The following is an 18,610-nucleotide window of genomic DNA, read 5'->3' on the forward strand; positions in this document are numbered from 1 at the left end:
GTCTGAGAAACAGAAGTACTTTAATTATTAATAGATGTATAGATGGGATATGCTGGAATTTTTTGATACTGGTTCTGATCAAAATGTACTTTTTCAGAAAGTCGACTTCAAGAAAACTTGAAACAAAAAACTTCGAAATTTTGGAGAGTTTTGGTTTAGCTCTTTCTTCATTTAGTTATGATATAAGTCTTGAACTCTTGTTTCTGTAAAGTGAGAAACAATTATTTTTCTTAAGCTTTCCAAGCCTGAGAAACCAGCACAATGTTTTTAGTGACCATATCACCAATATTGGTCTGTTGATTCATATCTAACTGAACTTTCTATCTTCCAGACCTTCTGAACTGGGTGGCCCCCCTCCAGGAAAAGCAGTGTTATCCATGAATTGTCTGAGTTTCGGAGTGATCAGAGTGGATACAGAGGAGAAGTTGTCAGTGTTAACTGTGCAGGATGTTGGGCAGATTATGCCTGGAGGTAGGAAAGCATTTTGTGTAGATTTCAGCATATTCCACATAAGTTATCTTTACTATTACACTTGTGTGCGTGGAATAAATAGAAATGTTAAATGCCTTTAAGGTAGGTATGACTTATGTTTTGACACATTGCCTAAACACATGATGATTACAGATTCATGCACAATAAATCTGAATGACTCTACGTTTTGGTATGGGCAAATGCTTTTGGCTTGTTGCAGAATAGGTTTTGGAATGGAATGGAGTAGAATAGAATATTTCAGTTGAAAGGGGCCTCATCTCAAACCCTGCGAAGGTGGTGGAACAACTAATTCTGGAAACTATTTTCTCATGCACGTGGAGAACAAGAAAGTGATCAGGAGTGACCTGGATTAACCTGTTTCCTAACGACACCTATTTGCAACACTGTGCTTCCTGAATTAGGTAGAGCTGGGTATTGTTCCTCAGCCCATTATCTGAATTGGAAGAGACTTTGTCTCATCCCTGTTACTCTCATTTGAGACTCAGCTGCATTTGGATGGGAGAGCACTCGGAAGAAAGTTAGTAAAGGTAAAGTGCCAAACCAGACCTAAGACTGTGAACAGTGGGATGAAGGACTGGACACTTGGTGCCATCTACTCCAACTTTTAGGCTGGCAGTGTAGTGTTCCATGGCATTGTCTGTACTACTGACTTCAGGCCCTGTCCTGACCTGCTCTGGTGTGCTTGGAGAGGATGAAATACAGATTTTTTGTAACTCTCCTCACCCCTCAAGTTTACTATGTAGTTACCATAGAACCTCATTGATTCTGGTCATGCCCTTGGCACCTTTGGCTTTGCTATTCTTGGTCTCCGTATGAACTTCCTGCCTTGCAGAGCTGTGTTTCTAAAGCCCTGTACTCTGTTAGAGCATTTATTCAAGGTAAAGTGGAGACTCAACTTGTGTGTTTTCAGCAACAACCTTTTCTCTGTAAACCAAAGCCCCTGATACAAATAAGAGGAGGCCAACAGCTTCTCACTCTGCTGATGAAAATTTCAGCCATTGTGTGCAAGTCTCATTGGTCTTCTTTAATTTTCCTTATTACCCCCAGAAGCCCTTTGCCTCCCCTAAAGTCAAAGGCTTAGTTGTTGTTAATGAACTTAAATTCAGTAGTTTCCTTCTGCTGAAGACTGAGCAGAAGCTCTGCACTTCATACCAAAATGAAGCAGAGAAGTTGCTTGGTTGTTGTGTGGCTTCTTTGAAGTTTTTGTTTTGTATTAAGACCATTTGAAGTTGTTTTGAAAGTCCATAATAAATTCCAAGAAAGGCAATAGTAACTTCAGCTTCACAGTTGGACTTGATCTTAAAGGTCTTTTCCAACCTAATCAATTCTCTGATTCTGTGACTGGCATCGGTGTCTCAACAAAATAGTGATTTTTCTGCTTCTACTAGAATACAGATGGCATGTGCTGCTGCTGCTGTCTGTTCAGGGTGTCCACACTACTGCTGTCCTCTTGAAACCTCGCAGAAATTCAGCTGTGCTCCCAATGTTTTCCTTAGCTTATGGGTTAGTCACAGGGACATGAAGGGAGCGAGTTTGTGTGCCTGATAGTCATGAATCCTTAGTGAACTGACTGAGCTTAAACTCAATGTTGCTCCTGTTCAAAAAAGTGGTACTAGATGCAGGATCAATTGAAATCTTTCTTTGGATCAGTTTATCCCATGTGGCTCCACCTCTGTGGCACTCCCACTACCAAAAACCAGGCCATGCAAAACCAACACAGGGATGCTCCTGGCTTTGCTCGAAGGCTTGCTCTCACAGTAAAGTGTGCTTGACCTCACTAAGGCACAAAGCTGCCTGCAGCTACTCTTCGTATTCAACTGTTGGAGCTGTAAGTCCCCTGGGTTAATTTTCCACAGAGCATCTGCTCAGTGGCAGGTTCAAGTCTGCCTTAGGATGTTGGAAACATTCCTGTATGCTTACAGGTAAGTAATTTCACCTCACTATGAGTTGTCAAAAAATACATCCCTGTCCTTGTGAAATGCCTGATTGCACAGTTGGAGGGATCTGTGAAAAAACCCTTCTCCTTTGTCCAAATTCCTTGGAGTATTGTCTAGCAAATCTAGGGGACCCATCTGGATTAGTGTGCCACTGGGAGGCAGTGATAACACTACTGTAACTTTCTACGTGAGTAAGAAGTGTAAAGTGACTTGTGTGAGGGGAGAACAGTTAAATGCGTACCATTAAGTGCCTCAGACTGATATGACTTGTAATTGATGGCTGTTGCTATTTGAAAATACAGTTGTAAGTGGTAAAACTACCTGTAAGTTAAGCAGAATTTGGGCAACTTAATTCATTAGCTCCGTTAAAACTCTGATTAGCATTGGGCTGTCAGAATCTAGGGCAGATTTGCTTCAATTTATCCACATATTAAAAATTCCAGCAGAAATTTCTCTATATGTTCCTTAAGTCAGAAGATACATGATAGATTTCATTATAAAGGATAATTGATAACTTTTGTCTCTTAAAAAATCCTCCAGAGTAGGAAGAAAGTCAAAAGACTAGCAGTTACTTACAGGGGTGGGCTAAATGAAAAAAATTAATGACTTAAGGAAATGAATGAATTAGTTTCTAATGAGTCTGCATGTACATTCTAACAGTGGAGATACTTGTGCCTTACTTGGTAAGATTTATGCTTTTTCCTGTGTAGTATTCATGGAGGGTGTGCCCTGTCCATTCTGGCTTGGTGTTTGGCATACAGGAGAGAACATACCACCACCTGTTCATTGCCCCTCTGCTGACTGATAAGTCTTGCTCTTGATATGTTTTTGGTTTTGTATTTTTTTTCTGGAGGCTTTGTTCCATCTTCTGATCCCCACTGAACTTGGAAGTCTGCCCTAGTCTTCCAAATACTTTGTAACATAGGAGCTCACATTCCTGAATTTAATTCAGAAATGGTCAAGCCAAATGCTTTTGATCTCATTACCTGTGAAGATCTCTGACATGCTTTATTCAGGTACTATCTGGTTAAAAGGTCATGGATGAAGTGTCTGCTCTCACCCTCCTTTTCGTCAGATCTTGCGTTTTTTCTGAGACACTGAGCCCACTTGCTCAGGGGATCTTACTCAACGGAGCCATCAGCACCAGGGTCATGTCATGTGTCAGTGCTGTTCAACCCATAGGCCATTCTTGATGCCACATTCCCTTCGCATTCATTATCTACCATGAATGCCCATCACAAGACCGTCAAGGGAAGTGCCAGCATCCACAGAGAAATCTTCCCCTCAAAGATAGCATGGGATTCTTAAGAGAAAATCTAGTATGCATTCCCCTGGAATCCTGTCCTGGAGGGATGATGTTTTATCCCACCTGTTGACCACCTTGGGTTTTTTTCCACCGTTTCTATCTGAGACTGGCATTGCTAAATTTGGCTCATAACAACATTCAGTTCATTTTTTCAAATTGGACTGGTAAAGATGGTAGGGGGAGTGCCAAACCTCTTTTCTTCTGCCCATTCTCAGCCTCCAACTTTCATGTCAACTGGAATGTGATTGCTGTGTTATCTGTCATCTTGGAAGCATATTATGCCTTATGTTTGAGCCTGGATATATTGCTTAGTGGATATGTTAACTGCAGTTAAGTTTGTCTCTCTTCTACTTCACAACTAATCCTTTCCATTCTTTTACTGGGATTCTTCTCGTGTTCTTTCTTTGACAAGAGCTAATACTCTTGAATCCAAAAGTTCTAAGTTCCTATAGCCTCTAATCATACAAAGGCTGGTTCCTAGAAACAGTACTGCTGCAGCAGCTACTTTCTTACACTCAAGCAGAAAACTTCAGGTTGGGACCAAATCTTGGGTTTCTGCAAGGTCTTCTGCAATGAACAGTGTCATGTTCTGGATTGTGACTGCATTCAGTACCTTTTCTAGAAGTTCAAGGAGATGGTTCCAATTTCCTAAATGTCGGGAGGCTCACGTTGTCTCCAGCCCATGGATGTTTTGTATTTCATTGTTTCGTCTGTCCATGTCTGAGCAAACATTTGCCTAGGTTCTCACAGTTACAACTATGCGTCTTCACTGCAGAGGGATCTGGTTCGTTTACCTCAGTGGAAGGAGTTGTTACAGAACAACTTGGTGAAGCTTTCAGTTTTATTCCTTAGACTGTGAGTTAACAGCACCTCTTTTCCACTCAGCCCTTAGAATTTATCATATTCATCAGTTCTGCGTTCCACATGGCTTCATGTCTGTCACACAATGGCCCAACAGCTACTGCAGAACAGCTTCTCTTGGAGACCTGTGCCAGTGTGCGCTTGAGATGAGGTGTTTTCTTCCAATTTAAATGTTTGACTTTGGATGCTCATGATCACCTCTAGAGTCTAGATTTATGTTCATCCTCTCTAGGAAGTTGGCTTGCTGTATGCCTATTGCCCTTTCTAGAGGAGCAGGAAGAGATTCAGGTCTGCATTTGATATCCCTGTATGCTGTTTTTCTCAAAGATGAGGTTTCTCTGGGAACCCTGCAAATACCTTCCACAGTGATTCTAGAGGCATTTTTTCCTGGCATTTTAGTATTTTTCCTAAGGCTTCATGCTTCTAGGAGAGAAGTTCTAACTAAAGACTGCAGTGCAATGGTATCCATTGTGTATGGATCCACTATGAAACGCTGGAAAGGGAACAGGAGAGCACTTCCTGACCCTCATCGGTACCTTTGGTCACAGCCTTCTGCTGTGCAGGCCCCTGGCATTATTCTTGCATTCCTGCTGTGCTAGTCTTGAAACATCCAGAGCTGAATCCAGTCTTTAGTAGGGCATCAGTGTGGTCCTTTGCACAGCAGGATTCTCATCTTCTGCCAGGATGCTCCTTGGCAGGTTTGACTGCTGCAAGTCACCATCTGTCAGAATGTACATGTGGACTCATTTGAAGAAAGCTTTCTTAGCAGGAATCTGTGTTCTTCGTGACGTGCAGTCCACATGTACATTCCTGTCCCATCTGCTTTTCCCTTCCCTTTAATTCTTTTTCAGATGCAATGCTGTTGAGAGAGACTGAAATGGTGGTAGATGCACTCTCTTGTATGTCACACATGAAGCAGGAAAAGGAGGAGAAGAAAGAGTAGAGGCTCCACAGATACTGCAGAAGGGCAGCCTTGCAGTATAACCTGGCAGGGCAGAACTGTGCCTGCTGTTAGAATGTACCTGTAGACTACCTGTATCATACATTGGTTACTGGTAAGTATTTTTTTTTTACTTGGTCAGGGTGATAGGATTGTCCTTTGGCTTCATGGATGGAGCATCATTTAGGGACTGCAGGCTGATCCATTGGCTTTTGTATGTCTGTGAATGCAGTGAGGGCTGTACATTTGTGTATGCCCACAAATTGTGCTTTCTCCAGTTATTAACACTTCTCTTTACATCATTGTTTAAGTGTTATGTACAGAGTTCTGATGTTAGCTCAAGTTATTTCCTGCAGTAATAAACTATTTCATCAGTTCCAATTTACCATTAAGTTTTAATTTTTTCCTCCTCAATTGCAAAGTGTGGGGTTTTGCATGACCGATAGTTCATACTGTGGACTTAAATTCCAGACATCTGGCTCACACATATAATATCCAGCAATTGTACCAGAATTTGAATAGCACCTCTTTACTTGGTCACCCAAGGTTATCATTGCATGGTTCCAAACAATTTCTAATAACTGCTAGTTGTTCTGATAGGTAATTTTTATGAAACCAAGGTAATTTAGAGGTTGATCTATTGGTAGGGTGAATGATTGTCTCACCTGTTCAGACCTAGGATGTTGACAATTGGAAGACTTCTGTAAGGTTTGAAAATGTACCCACAAATCTGTTTTACCAATAGTTCTTGGTCCATGCAGGCTGCAGAGTTGGCTTTGCCATGTTTATTTTGTATTGACCTGGGTAGGTTTATTGGTTTCTTTCTTGATCTTGCGTGTTAAGTGGTAAATCAAACTCCCTCAGTCTAGTGTGCCTTGGATTCAGCTGCACGTGATGTGGAGGCTGTGAAGCACTGTAAGAAAAAAACACTGCATTTGTGAACTTAATCTTGGAGAATGGATTGCACAGGCTGTCAAGACGCTAAAGAGAACTCTCTTACAAGCTGTGTTTTTGCTGTAGCTGATGAATAATTGATACTAAAATTTTTATCTGTCAATGGCAGAGCACTACATGTGTCAGCTGCTGGAGCAGATTAACACTGATTCTGTGTTCTTCCTCCTTGCAGCCAACATGTGTGTTGTGAAGGTGGATGGGACTCCTTATCTGTGCAAAGCTGATGAGGTTGGAGAAATATGTGTGAATTCAGGAGCAAGTGGGACAGCGTATTTTGGCCTCCTCGGAATTACCAAGAATGTATTTGAGGTTTGAATTTCTTTGTAATTGTAATTGTTACATTTCTAGTATTTCTTCTTGCAAATAGACTTATTTATTCCTTAAAGGTCCCTTTTTTTTTTTTTTTTTTTTTTTTTTTTTTTTTTTTGTGTGTGTGTGTGTTTTATTGTTTGGTTTGGCTTTTAGTTAGTTAGAAAAAAGCCCTGGCCAGGTACACTTTGCTTCATTCATAGAATCATAACAAGACATTCTGTCTCTTACAACCAAAAATACGTGATGTCATCTGCAGTCAGTCAGCTGCTTCTGTATTCCACAGTCCAGCGTAGTGCCTGTTGTGAGCATTTAAATTTATCTTAGCTCTGAATCAACACAGTAGTCTTAAGTGAAGGCATTTCAATCTTTCTGCCCATGTGTTTCCTTGCAGTGGTACCCCTTTCATGTATTTTGGCAGTAAAGGAGTGAAAGTTCTTATCAGTCCAGTGAGTATCTGAATCCTTCTGTGTTCTTCCAGGCCATCCCAGTGACAGCAGCTGGCATGCCTGTATCAGACCAGCCTTTCACAAGAACAGGATTGCTTGGCTTTGTGGGTCCTGTAAGTGTGAACAGGCCCTCAGGGCCCTACTTTGTCCTGACTCCCAATTCTAATGTGATGCCCCTGAATTCAGCAGGATTTTGTGTCAGGGCTCTGACCTCCTATAGATCTCAAGAGTATTGTTGGCTTGAGTCAGGCATGTATTGCCTGCAGTGAGGAGGTTTTTCTGCTCTGTTTCTAATCCTTCCTTCTTTTCAGGACTATTTGGTGTTTGTGGTAGGAAAATTGGATGGCTTGATGACAGTTAGCGGCCGCAGGCACAATGCAGATGATGTAGTAGCCACCGCACTGGCAGTTGAACCCATGAAGTTTGTCTATCGGGGAAGGTGAGTGTATTGAAAACTTCAGCACTGCTGATTGGTCTTTGTTGCTCCTTTTTTAACCCACAGACAGTCATCAAGTGACACAGCATACACAGGAGCATGTGAACTTTTTCATGTGTGTTTTGTAGAAAAGTTGGCACTAAGTTGTGAATTTGGCTGTCCCTGCTAACCTGAAAGACAAATATTGACACCCTGCTTCATGCATAATAGATTTTAAATTACTTTCATACAGTATAAAGGTAGATCTTAAAGAGTCTGTTTTAAAACTTCTTTCAAAGCTTCTCTTAAGACACTCAGAAGAAGCTCATGCCAGATGTAAAACACCTCTGTCCCCCGAGCCTTTTGGGTAGCTGAGGGAGGAGCTGTGCATCCTGTTCTAAAGAACAAACTAGGTTCCTGAAGGACCCTCAAAGATAGTGTGTTGTATCACCAACCTGAGTGCTCTTCAGTGGTCCGTGGCCCAATGTCCAGATGGAGATCAATGATAAGTGAAGTCTCTCAGGGTTCAGACTGGAACCAGTCCAGGCTGAGGCATTATTAATATTTTATCCTAGAAAAGACAAGCCTAAAACTAAGGTAATTCCCAAATGGGAGTTAAGTACTCTTCAGTGTAAGCATTGGTGGTCAGTAATTTGGCACAGTTGTCTTCCAGAAGGGATACCGTATGTTGGGGCTACAAGTCTAGTGTGCATGATGGAGGTCTACAGGCTAGGTTTGCACAGCCCCTGCATGTATGGAATTTGCCTGTTAGACACGTGCTACATGGGTGACTGCAAATCCACCTGACCCCGACCAGAAATCAATTACAGCAAGGAACCCACATGGGTTCTAAATTTTCTGTGATTTTGTGATGATCTGGCATGAATAATGCTTGTGCGTGTGAAACAGTGCCATGAGAGGTTGCAGCCATTCCCATGGGATGATAAGCCATGCCCTGTTCACCCTGTGTTGCATCCTATCATTCTTCTGTCCTTTGTGTTTTAGGATAGCAGTGTTTTCTGTGCCCGTTTTGCATGATGATCGGATAGTGCTTGTGGCAGAGCAACGCCCTGACGCCTCAGAGGAGGATAGTTTTCAGTGGATGAGCAGGGTTCTACAGGTAGTCAGTCTGTCCTTTTCTCTTTCCAGGTGAATAAGGCTGATGCATGAAATGAGAATATTAGAGATTTTTCTTTCTTTCCATAAGTAAAACCTATCAGTTAACCACAGACAGGTGTAATAAGCTAATTTTTCTCAGGGTTGAGAATTAACAGAATTTTGTAAAAAGTAAAACTTTCTTTCAGAATGTTTTTTTAGCTTCCTACTACTAGGATTCTCAGAGTCCTAAGGGTGATGGGTTTTGTTTGGGTTAATGCTACATGTCTCTTCTGATTTCATACTGAGAGTTACCTCTGAAAATATTCAAGAGTATACTGCCAAGTATCAGAACAGCCCCTGAAAGTTTTTTATCACTATCAACCTTATTCTAGATCTGCAACAAGAAGTATTAAAAACTTTTTCCCTTAATTTTTTTACTTTATTTCCTTGGGGGTGCAGGACAGGAGGAAGGGAAACTGTGGTAGATATTCATTTGCAGTTTTTAGAATTAATCAGTTCTAAGGAAGTGAAAATGGAGAGATCAATTATGGAAGACTCTGGTAAGGGGACAACTGAAGGGAAGGATCCAGAGAGCAACTTAAGGGAAGTTTGCTCTTATGAGTAAGGCAGTTGGGTAATAATGGTTTCTGTCTAACTTCAGCTTTCTTATCTTCTTGGAGAGAATATCTGGTATTGGGAGAAAATATTTTTGTTTCTCTTTTTAGAAGTGTCATAGCTAAAAGAGACACTTTAGATTTAGGCAGCAAAGATGCTTCCCTCCTAAATTTTGTGAGTTTTATGTTCTACTGCGCTTTTGTGATTCTGCCATACATGCTAAATTTGCTGTGATATAACTTGGCTTTTGAAAATCTCTGCACTTTTTGCCCACTTTTAAGAGACTCTCCTAATCCCTGATGTGCAGGTGGCATCCCCTTGATAGAGGGCACAGTCCTGGGTCTGCTCCTGCTCCCATTGAAGTCATGGCACAGCTTCTATGAGTTCAGTGAGTGCAGAATTGGACCCTTTATTTGCAAATTGTGGTGCAAGTAAAAATTTTAATGTTATAAATGACTTGAATTCAAATTCTTTCTCTAGCTACATCCCAGTTGATAATGTGGACTGTATTTTTTTTTTCATTTCTGTGAAGGCAATTGATAGCATTCACCAAGTAGGTGTGTACTGCCTTGCCTTGGTGCCAGCCAACACTTTGCCAAAGGCTCCACTCGGAGGAATTCATATTTCAGAAACGAAGCAGCGCTTTTTGGAGGGTGCTCTGCATCCTTGTAACGTCTTGATGTGTCCCCACACCTGTGTTACCAACCTGCCCAAGCCTCGACAGAAACAGCCAGGTGAGGAAACCAGAATATGTGCTAGTTCTGGCAGACCTGTGTCTTATAGGGCACCTGCAGGCTGAGCTGTTGCTTGTTCCTTAGGTTGTTTTTCCTCATTTTGCACTGTTCTTTTCAAAATGCAGATGTTGGTCCTGCGTCGATGATTGTAGGAAACCTCATAGCTGGCAAGAGGATTGCACAAGCCTCGGGGAGAGATGTTAGCCAGTTGGAGGACAATGACCAGGCAAGAAAGGTGACATTGGGGTCCTGGTATTATTAAATATTTGAATTAGCTTATTCAGAATGAAAGAAGACCAGGTATGATATTCTGCTGAAAGTAAACCCAAGGTACTTTGAGTTAAGCTGAGCAGCATTTTTTTCTTCCGTTTCAGTTCCTGTATTTAGCAGATGTTCTTCAGTGGCGAGCTCAGACAACTCCAGATCATCCACTCTTCCTTTTGTTGAATTCCAAGGTGAGATGCACTTTAGGACACACTTGGAGATTGAGATCAAAACAAAGGATTATTTAGATTCTAAGAAAATGCCTTCTATAAGTCTTTTCCTGAAATGCTGCAGATTATTTTAATGAAGCGGACAAAAATTGCTAGGTGGTAAGCAGCATACATTTTTCCACTTCTGGAATTTTATGACATATCTTTTATTCCACATCTGGAATTTCAGTATGCATTCTGCCTAGCTTAAAACATTGCAGTAATTGCATTTCCTGCTGGAACACAGCTTCTGTCATATTAATGGAAACCATGATTCTGTCTTCATTCCTGAGAACAAGGGTGTCTGTAAGTCAGAAATGGAGGATTTCCTGATTAGAAGATCTAGAGCCTAAGTAGAGAATCCTGGGACAGCTTTGGAGTCAGATTTTCCAGGAGCACTGTCACACCCTGCAGGGGACACTGATGCCTTGCCCTGGACTAGGCTCTGCCCTCAAGAAGAATGGCACATAGAGTGACAGTAACAGCCCAGGAACAAATTGGATCTGCCTTGTTCTGTGCTGTGCTGCAGACAGGAGTCTTCCACAAAGTCCAGCAGCAGTCTTTGGGAAGTGATGGATTTGTAGGTCTCATTCAGAGAGGCAAAAGAGTTTAGGACATAGTTCAAACTTTCTAACTTTCCTTTTGATACTGCACTTTAGCAAAAAAAATTGTTTCAACACTGTTATTGTTAAAATGGTTTATTCTCTCAGAGAGAATAAGATTTTGAGGGAAGTTTTCTAGTATGAAGCAGCCCTTTCCTGGGTTGTTCAGGCAAGTTTTACCCTTGACAGGGAGACTCTGCAAAAGGAAACACAAAACTTGAACACAAAGAAATTACCTGTTGGTGAACGCCTGTCTTAAATAGCTAGGACTAATGTGCTACAGTGCTACATGTTGGTGTGTTCACGTGTCTCCAGGAGGAACCCTTTTGGTTTACACCTTCTTGTGTCAATATCCAAGTCACTAAGATGCTGCTGTTCCTATAAAGGTTTCTGCTGTCACTTGTCTCCTGTGCAGGGTACTGTAGCCAGCACTGCCTCATGCATCCAGCTGCACAGGAGGGCAGAGAGGGTGGCAGTTGCGCTGATGGAGAAAGGACGGCTGAATGTTGGTGACCACGTGGCCCTGGTTTACCCTCCAGGTAAAGCAACACAGACAGCAAAACCCACAATCACAGAGGACAAGAAAAGAAGTTCTGTCCATTAATTGGATTGGAATAATTTTTGCTAACTCTTAAATGCAAAACATTTTATGCTGGTTGTGGAGCAGTCTGTTGATTTGAAGAGACACTTGTGACAAATCTTTGCATCTTAATAACATTGTGTATTTTGATTTTGATGAAAGAGTTTGGCCTATTGTTCTGATAAAAATGGCTTTAATTTCACAAATATCCTTTCCAGGAGTAGACTTGATAGCAACTTTCTACGGCTGTTTGTATGCTGGCTGTGTTCCCATCACTGTCCGCCCACCTCATCCGCAGAACCTTGCTACCACTCTGCCCACTGTCAAAATGATTGTAGAGGTAGGTATGAGACATTCCTCTCCTCATGATTCTGGGGAGTGTGGAATGGTTGATGCAGCCTGCTGAATTGCTTTGCCACAGTCAGTGTAAAATAAGCTAGAAAATAAATATTCAGTGTCCTGTGGCTGAGTCAATAATGACTTCTTCAGAAACCCATTTAAAATGGTCTTTTCTTGTCATGATTTATTTTGATTTGTTTCCAATTATTTTCTTCATCTCTTCATCTTAATGGTTATCTCATCTGGATGCATATGACATGACTTTGGGCATGCATTCCCTGGTTTTATCAATGGTTTTAATGCTGTGCCTTTTGCAGGTCAGTAAGTCTGCATGTATACTGACCACCCAAGCTATAATGAAACTGCTCAGGTCCAAGGAGGCTGCAGCAGCTGTAGATATTAAAACATGGCCCACTATTTTGGATACAGGTACAGTAGCCAAAATGGAAATAGTTTGAAGAGTGATACATTTATTTTGCTACACAACTGCCTGATTGAGGGGATGTATTGTGCATTGCATTAAAATAGCTGTCCAGAAACTATAAGAAGGATCTGATGATAATGCTGTAAAGATACATTTTTTTTTTGTCCTGTGCTTGTTTCCCAAAATAATATGGTACCCTTCTCTACTTACATATTTTAAATAGATGATATGCCTAAAAAGAAGCTGGCTAGTGTTTTCAGACCTACGTCTCCAGATATGTTGGCATACTTGGACTTCAGTGTGTCTACTACTGGTATATTAGCAGGAGTAAAGGTAGAGTAACAAGAGATAATCATATTTTATTTCTTTATGTTTATAAAGAAATATGTAAAACCCTTTTTCTAGAAAAAGGTCCCTGAAAGCTCCTGTTTTCCTCTTGCAGATGTCACACGCAGCTACAAGTGCCTTATGTCGCTCAATAAAGCTCCAGTGTGAGCTGTACCCATCCCGACAGATTGCCATCTGCCTGGACCCCTACTGTGGCTTAGGCTTTGCACTGTGGTGCTTGTGCAGGTATGACTCTGGAGCTCTGGGTTTCCTCACATGTGCCCAGCCTTCCCCAGAACCCCAGGGAATGGACATGGGTGAAACTGTCAAAGAAACCCAAATTAACCTTTTTATCAGTAGATCAGAAAACACCTTTTGTGCTAAGAAAATCCATTTAAGTCAGTTAGTTACTTGAGTAACTTCAGGTTTGTAAGTGGTATTAATTGGATACCAAATTCAAGGAAGAAAAAAAGAAGGGACTGAGGGACTTCACGGTCTGTTTCACATTGATTAGGTAAATCTTTTTAAAGTCTTTTGAGATTAACCATATGTTTTGACAAGACCTTTAAGGTGTTCAGTGCAAGATTGGTATGCAATAAGAAATACTGCTAAAGGAAGCAGTTAAATGTTTCTTAAACCTGGTAAGTCATGACTTGATTCAACCAGATAACTACTCTCATGCGGCACATCTCACAAAGCTGCAAATTTTTTTGCCTTTTAAAACATGCCATATGCATTACTTAATTGAATTTTCATGTTCCTGTTGCTTCCTCTCCCCAGTATATATTCAGGTCACCAGTCCATCCTGGTCCCTCCTCTGGAGCTGGAGAGCAACGTGTCTCTGTGGCTGTCTGCTGTCAGCCAGTACAAAGTGCGTGTCACCTTCTGCTCATACTCCGTGATGGAGATGTGCACCAAAGGCCTTGGGACACAGACTGATGTTCTCCGGGTGAGTGGGCTTCATTTTTCCGCATACTGACATAAACATACATGTATCTTTCTAAAAATACTTCATTTTGGCTTGGAGAAGATGAGTTTTTAAGTGTTTCTGTGATAGCCTTCCATTATGTCTTGAGTTTTGGGGAGTGTTGAGACTGCCGGAAGATTCAGCTTCCGTGTTTCTGGTGGAGGGAAAGAAATGAAGTCTTCCATTTTCAGTTTTAATTATTTGTACAACCTCAGTGCTGCTGGATATTTTTGAGGTTTTGGGCAAAATACATAGCAAGCCTATCAATTTGTTTGTGTCTGAGACAAGAAAAAAAACCCAACACCAAACAAAAAAAAAAAAAAAATCCCAGAAAAACACCGAAGGCCCACCAAACACAAAAAACCTCACCCAAAACAGCCAAAAGAAAAAGCGCCCCAAAACTCAGCAAGTCTGACTTACTTTCAGATATCACTCGATACCAGAAGTGCTGAGTTCTAAGATGGGTATAATCTTCCCCAGTCCTGGAAAGGTTCCAGGCCAAGTTGGATGGGGCTTGGAGCAGCCTGATCTAGAGGAAGGTATCCCTGCCCATGCAGAGGGATTGGAATGAGATGAGCTTTAAAATCCTTTCCTTCCCACTCAAAGTTATGCTATATGATTCTTCGATTCCTAACAACAGCAATTGCACCCTGATACATCTATTTATTTTTGAGGAAAATCTCTTAACTCAGATTGAATTTCCTTGAAGAGGAAGGAGCATTCCCACAGCTGTAGTAACTCGGCTGCTCAGGACTTCCATTGGGAATGTGGCAGCTCCTTCACAAAGGTGGCTGTATTGTGTGCGCTCAATAGAGACAAAACCTGTCCCTCTGTTCCCCTGGACCTCACCAAAGGCAATCCTGGCCCACAGCCAGTTGCTCCAGGTTCACATTCACATTGAGAGGAGCTGATGATGTCTGGAACACCTAAACTGTGCAGTGCTGGGTGCCAGCAGGTCTCTGGCAAGCCCAGCCCTGTGCCAAAATGATATTTCAAGGGTTTTTCAGCTCAAAATGCTGAGTCCCTGTGTTGCAGCTACACGATGTCTGTAGTGTTAAACCAGTTCATGTCTTACTCTAGTGCCTTTAAAGCCCTTCTGTTGCACAAATAAAATGGTTTATTTCTAGAAATGCTGTCTTTGAAGTTACAATGTTGTTCTCCCCTCTCAGATGAAGGGGGTTAACCTGTCCTGCGTGCGCACCTGCATGGTGGTGGCAGAGGAGAGACCGAGGATCACCCTCACCCAGTCTTTTTCCAAGTTATTCAAAGACCTGGGCCTCTCTGCTCGTGCAGTGAGCACTACCTTTGGGTGCAGGGTCAACGTAGCAATTTGCTTACAGGTGAGATTAAACTGCTTGTTCCTTACACAGAACCTCTGGGAACTTGGTAGAAAATCATGTTCAGCTGAATGGATTTCTTTTTCTAATGAACTAGATATCCATTGCTTGCTTGCTTCATCACCAAGTTAAATAAGCTTTTGAATAAGATGTTTAATATGATGTTGATTATGATAATTTCACTTTTCTGTACTAATTGACCAATTGATTTGCTTTTCCAATCCAGAGGGTCAGTACTAAGAAACTTGTTTCCTTCCTTCTATGCAGGAGCAGTATTAAATAAACAACTTCCGATTCATAAATATTGCATGTTACAAGCAGTGCTGTTTCAGCTTTTGTGTGATTCAGATTTTGTCTTGTTTTGTATAATGTGGAATTAAATGGAAGACAGAATTCTGCAAATAAGACCCAGGAAAATGAACACAGTTGGCAGGTTTTTTTGACTTTTAAAGATCTCAGATGAGTATTAGCAACATGCAAATATTTTTGTCTCACCTTGTGTGAGAGCTGGACTTTTTTTTTTACTTATAAGTATAAAATTGGAAGCTTTGAGAGGGAGGATATGCCCATAAAGTCCTCAGCCCTGCTTTACAGTCTGGAGATAATGACATGCTGTGGGTCAGAACACCTTCTGACAGTTTAGTATTCAGCTGATAATAATATTTTATGTGTAATTTAACCAGATGAAGTCTAACTTTGCTTAATGAGATATTTCTTTTCCAGTCAGCAGATTAAAAAAATATATAAATATATATATATTCCAAAACTTACCTGAAAAATCAGGTGTTAAGTAAGCGTGGACTAGAAAATGGGAAAGAACCCTGGGGTTTGGAGGATGCTTGAGTTAATAAATAAAGTACTCAGGTTTCAGATGAGGCAGTATGTAGCTTTGTATGTGGGGAATATCTTAGGGGGCACATGGATTAAGTATGTGTAATTGTAAATTTAATGTCCTTTTTTTTTTGTATAAATTACACTTAATAAAATAGGTTTCTATGAAAATTGCTGCTGTACTTCTGCAAAACTTTCGGTTTTCCTTTTTTCTTCTTCCTGGTGCCCACTAGATGAAGAAAAGCCTTTTTAGCTCTCAGAATATATTAGAGTGTTCTGGGTTTCCTACGAGAGAGATATTCTGGAACATGAGTTACCTAAATATGTTGCCATTCACAAATGTTTCCTTAGTTTCTCTAATTTCTTTCACATTTAAAGGAGAAAGGATTTTTAACAAGACCAAGCTAAATGGTTATAATGAAATAAGGTCAGAGTGATTTTATGAATCAATAGGTAGAAAAACAGGAAGAATACACATGAAATCAAGATGACTGTAAATTAAGATTCTGAATTCATTGAATAAAACATTTCAGCTGTCAGGTGTGAAAGAATAGCTTTCCAAATTGCCTGTGTGAATAAAAATTTCAAAAGCCAGTTTGGGATAAAGGGGGAGAAACAGTTTTTCTGCAGAATACTGAATGGCAGCATGAAAAGGACTCCAAAAAAACCCTGTGAGGAATACAGGACTGATGGGCGGTTAAGCTTCCCCTTAATTTTATGCCTTTTTCATCTCTGTTTTCCATTCTTGAACCCGTTTTTAGTGGAAAGGGTTTTCTTCCAAAGTGATACTGTATTAGACATTTTTTAATAAATTGGATTTAAATGAATGTAAATGAATGACTAAATTTTTTATACAAATTAGCAGGCAGATAAATACCTGTCTTCCAGCCCTGCTGAACTGGTTCACTGAGAAGGTGTTCTGAAGCTGCAAATAGTCTTACAGAGGGAGAAGGGATTTATTATAAAGCAATGTATGAGTTGCCTTGGCCCTCTTTTGTTCATTATCTGTGACTTGCATGTTTCCCAAAGAACCACCTAAAAGTGCCAAGCTCTCAAATAATCTGAAATGGAAATTTTCTTTTCATTCTAAAACAGTGTAAGTTTTGTTTTCTGTCTTACTGTGTGTATCTTATGTTTCTAGTGCCTCTTTGTTTGTATTTTCTTTTTTTCCCCTTTCTCTCTGTTTCCCACACTTTGATGGCCTCTGTTACTTCTGTTTGTGGTCCTGCTGTCAGCCAAACAGGCTGGGCAAGCTGGCTGAACAGGTATAGTGATGCATGTGTGCTTGTCACGTCCTAAAGTCCATCTGGTTCTGCAGTGTTAGGAACTAGGCCCACATAGGTTTATGCTTACATCCTTTTGCACTGGCTGTGTGGCTTTTAGAGCAGGTGCTTACTCAAATAAAATCATAAAAGCTGGATTTTAAATTTAAAAATTTTCCAAAACTTAGACTTACCTGTCCCACATACTTCACTTGTGCATTCATTGGCTGATTCCATAAAAAACGAAAGGCTCTGCAGTAGTCACTGTTGAAAGGGGGGCTACTTTATTTCTTGTACATTAGGGAAGTGCTTTATAAGTGTCAGTAAAAAAGGGAGAGAAATTTGTGAATTTATGTGGCTGTGAGAATGAAAGCAGGATGTCGTGGCTTCTGTTGAATTTGTTTCTTCTTCCTTATTCTTAGGGAACAGCAGGACCAGATCCAACAACAGTCTATGTAGATATGAGAGCACTTCGACATGACAGGTACAGTCTGTGTTAAAGCATTAACTCTTCAATGGCCGTGGAGAAGAAACTTCAGCCTCAGTGCACTGGTTTGCTGAAATATCCTTGGCAGCAGTCAACTGACTCCCTGCCATGTTGTATCCCTGTGCTGTGCAATTCCAAGAAATCTGCTCTCTCACAATCCTTTAGGTAGTGGAAATAGTACAGAGTCTCCCTTAGTCTTTTTTTTTTTTTTTTTCCCCTTCAAACCAAAACAACTCTGTTCCCTTAGCCTTCCCTGGGCTGCACTGTGTCACTTAATTCCAGTTAGGCTCCTTGCTCTTTACTGTTTGTAATTCCTACTGATGCTCTGCCATGACTCAGTGTGACAAGCAGAGGTCCAGGAGAATCCGGAAAAGAAGGTGAATTTAAAATCCTGGTGGGACTGCAACCTTCAGGCTTTTTTGGAAAAAGTTACTCATCTTTCCAGAGAGCAGAGTTACAGATTCTTGAAAGAAACATGGTCTGTGGGAATGCTAACAGGGAAGTTAGAAGACAGCTAGAAACTTAAGTTGTGAATAACTGAGAGTAACTGGGTGATTCATTGCAGCTCAGTCAGTGCAGCTAAGGTTGGGGTAGCAGTGCATATACTAGAACACTTCTGTTTAAGTTCTTGTCTTAAGGCAGGAACCTCCCTTGGAATGGAGACAATGACCCCCTTCTCTCCAAATTGTAACATTGAAATTAAGGGGCTTCCAGGCAAAGATATGGGAAAAGGAATAACAGTTCTTTACTTGTATGTATGTATGTATAACAAGGCAGACAAACAACCACAGCGGCAGCGACAACAAACAAACCCACAAACCCAGTGCCAGCCTCTCTCAGCTGTCAGGCACCTTCCCCTTGGGTGCAGTTC

At 41.0% G+C, this 18,610-nt stretch overlaps 1 protein-coding gene across 7 annotated transcripts in view; it reads left to right on the top strand.

Moving 5' to 3' along the window:
* The window catches only part of DIP2A (disco interacting protein 2 homolog A), an 82,711-nt gene that overhangs the window by 57,825 nt on the left and 6,276 nt on the right, over nt 1–18,610 (top strand). For 3 of the 7 annotated variants that reach the window (XM_039554663.1, XM_039554666.1, XM_039554667.1), the window contains 17 exons: nt 332–471; nt 6,663–6,799; nt 7,281–7,361; nt 7,560–7,687; nt 8,669–8,783; nt 9,909–10,110; nt 10,236–10,345; nt 10,485–10,565; nt 11,601–11,724; nt 11,984–12,105; nt 12,422–12,533; nt 12,752–12,861; nt 12,971–13,101; nt 13,636–13,804; nt 14,992–15,162; nt 17,226–17,255; nt 17,675–17,736. In XM_039554663.1, coding sequence (XP_039410597.1) covers nt 332–471; nt 6,663–6,799; nt 7,281–7,361; nt 7,560–7,687; nt 8,669–8,783; nt 9,909–10,110; nt 10,236–10,345; nt 10,485–10,565; nt 11,601–11,724; nt 11,984–12,105; nt 12,422–12,533; nt 12,752–12,861; nt 12,971–13,101; nt 13,636–13,804; nt 14,992–15,162; nt 17,226–17,255; nt 17,675–17,736 — 2,025 coding nt within the window. Of the gene's footprint in view, nt 1–331; nt 472–6,662; nt 6,800–7,280; nt 7,362–7,559; nt 7,692–8,668; nt 8,784–9,683; nt 9,765–9,908; nt 10,111–10,235; nt 10,346–10,484; nt 10,566–11,600; nt 11,725–11,983; nt 12,106–12,421; nt 12,534–12,751; nt 12,862–12,970; nt 13,102–13,635; nt 13,805–14,991; nt 15,163–17,225; nt 17,256–17,674; nt 17,737–18,610 lie in introns of those variants that run through there. The other 4 variants (XM_039554664.1, XM_039554665.1, XR_005602281.1 and 1 more) reach the window with 4 other exon arrangements.

This window comes from Corvus cornix, chromosome 7 (assembly GCF_000738735.6).
Source record: "Corvus cornix cornix isolate S_Up_H32 chromosome 7, ASM73873v5, whole genome shotgun sequence".
In the NCBI taxonomy this organism is placed as follows: domain Eukaryota; kingdom Metazoa; phylum Chordata; class Aves; order Passeriformes; family Corvidae; genus Corvus; species Corvus cornix.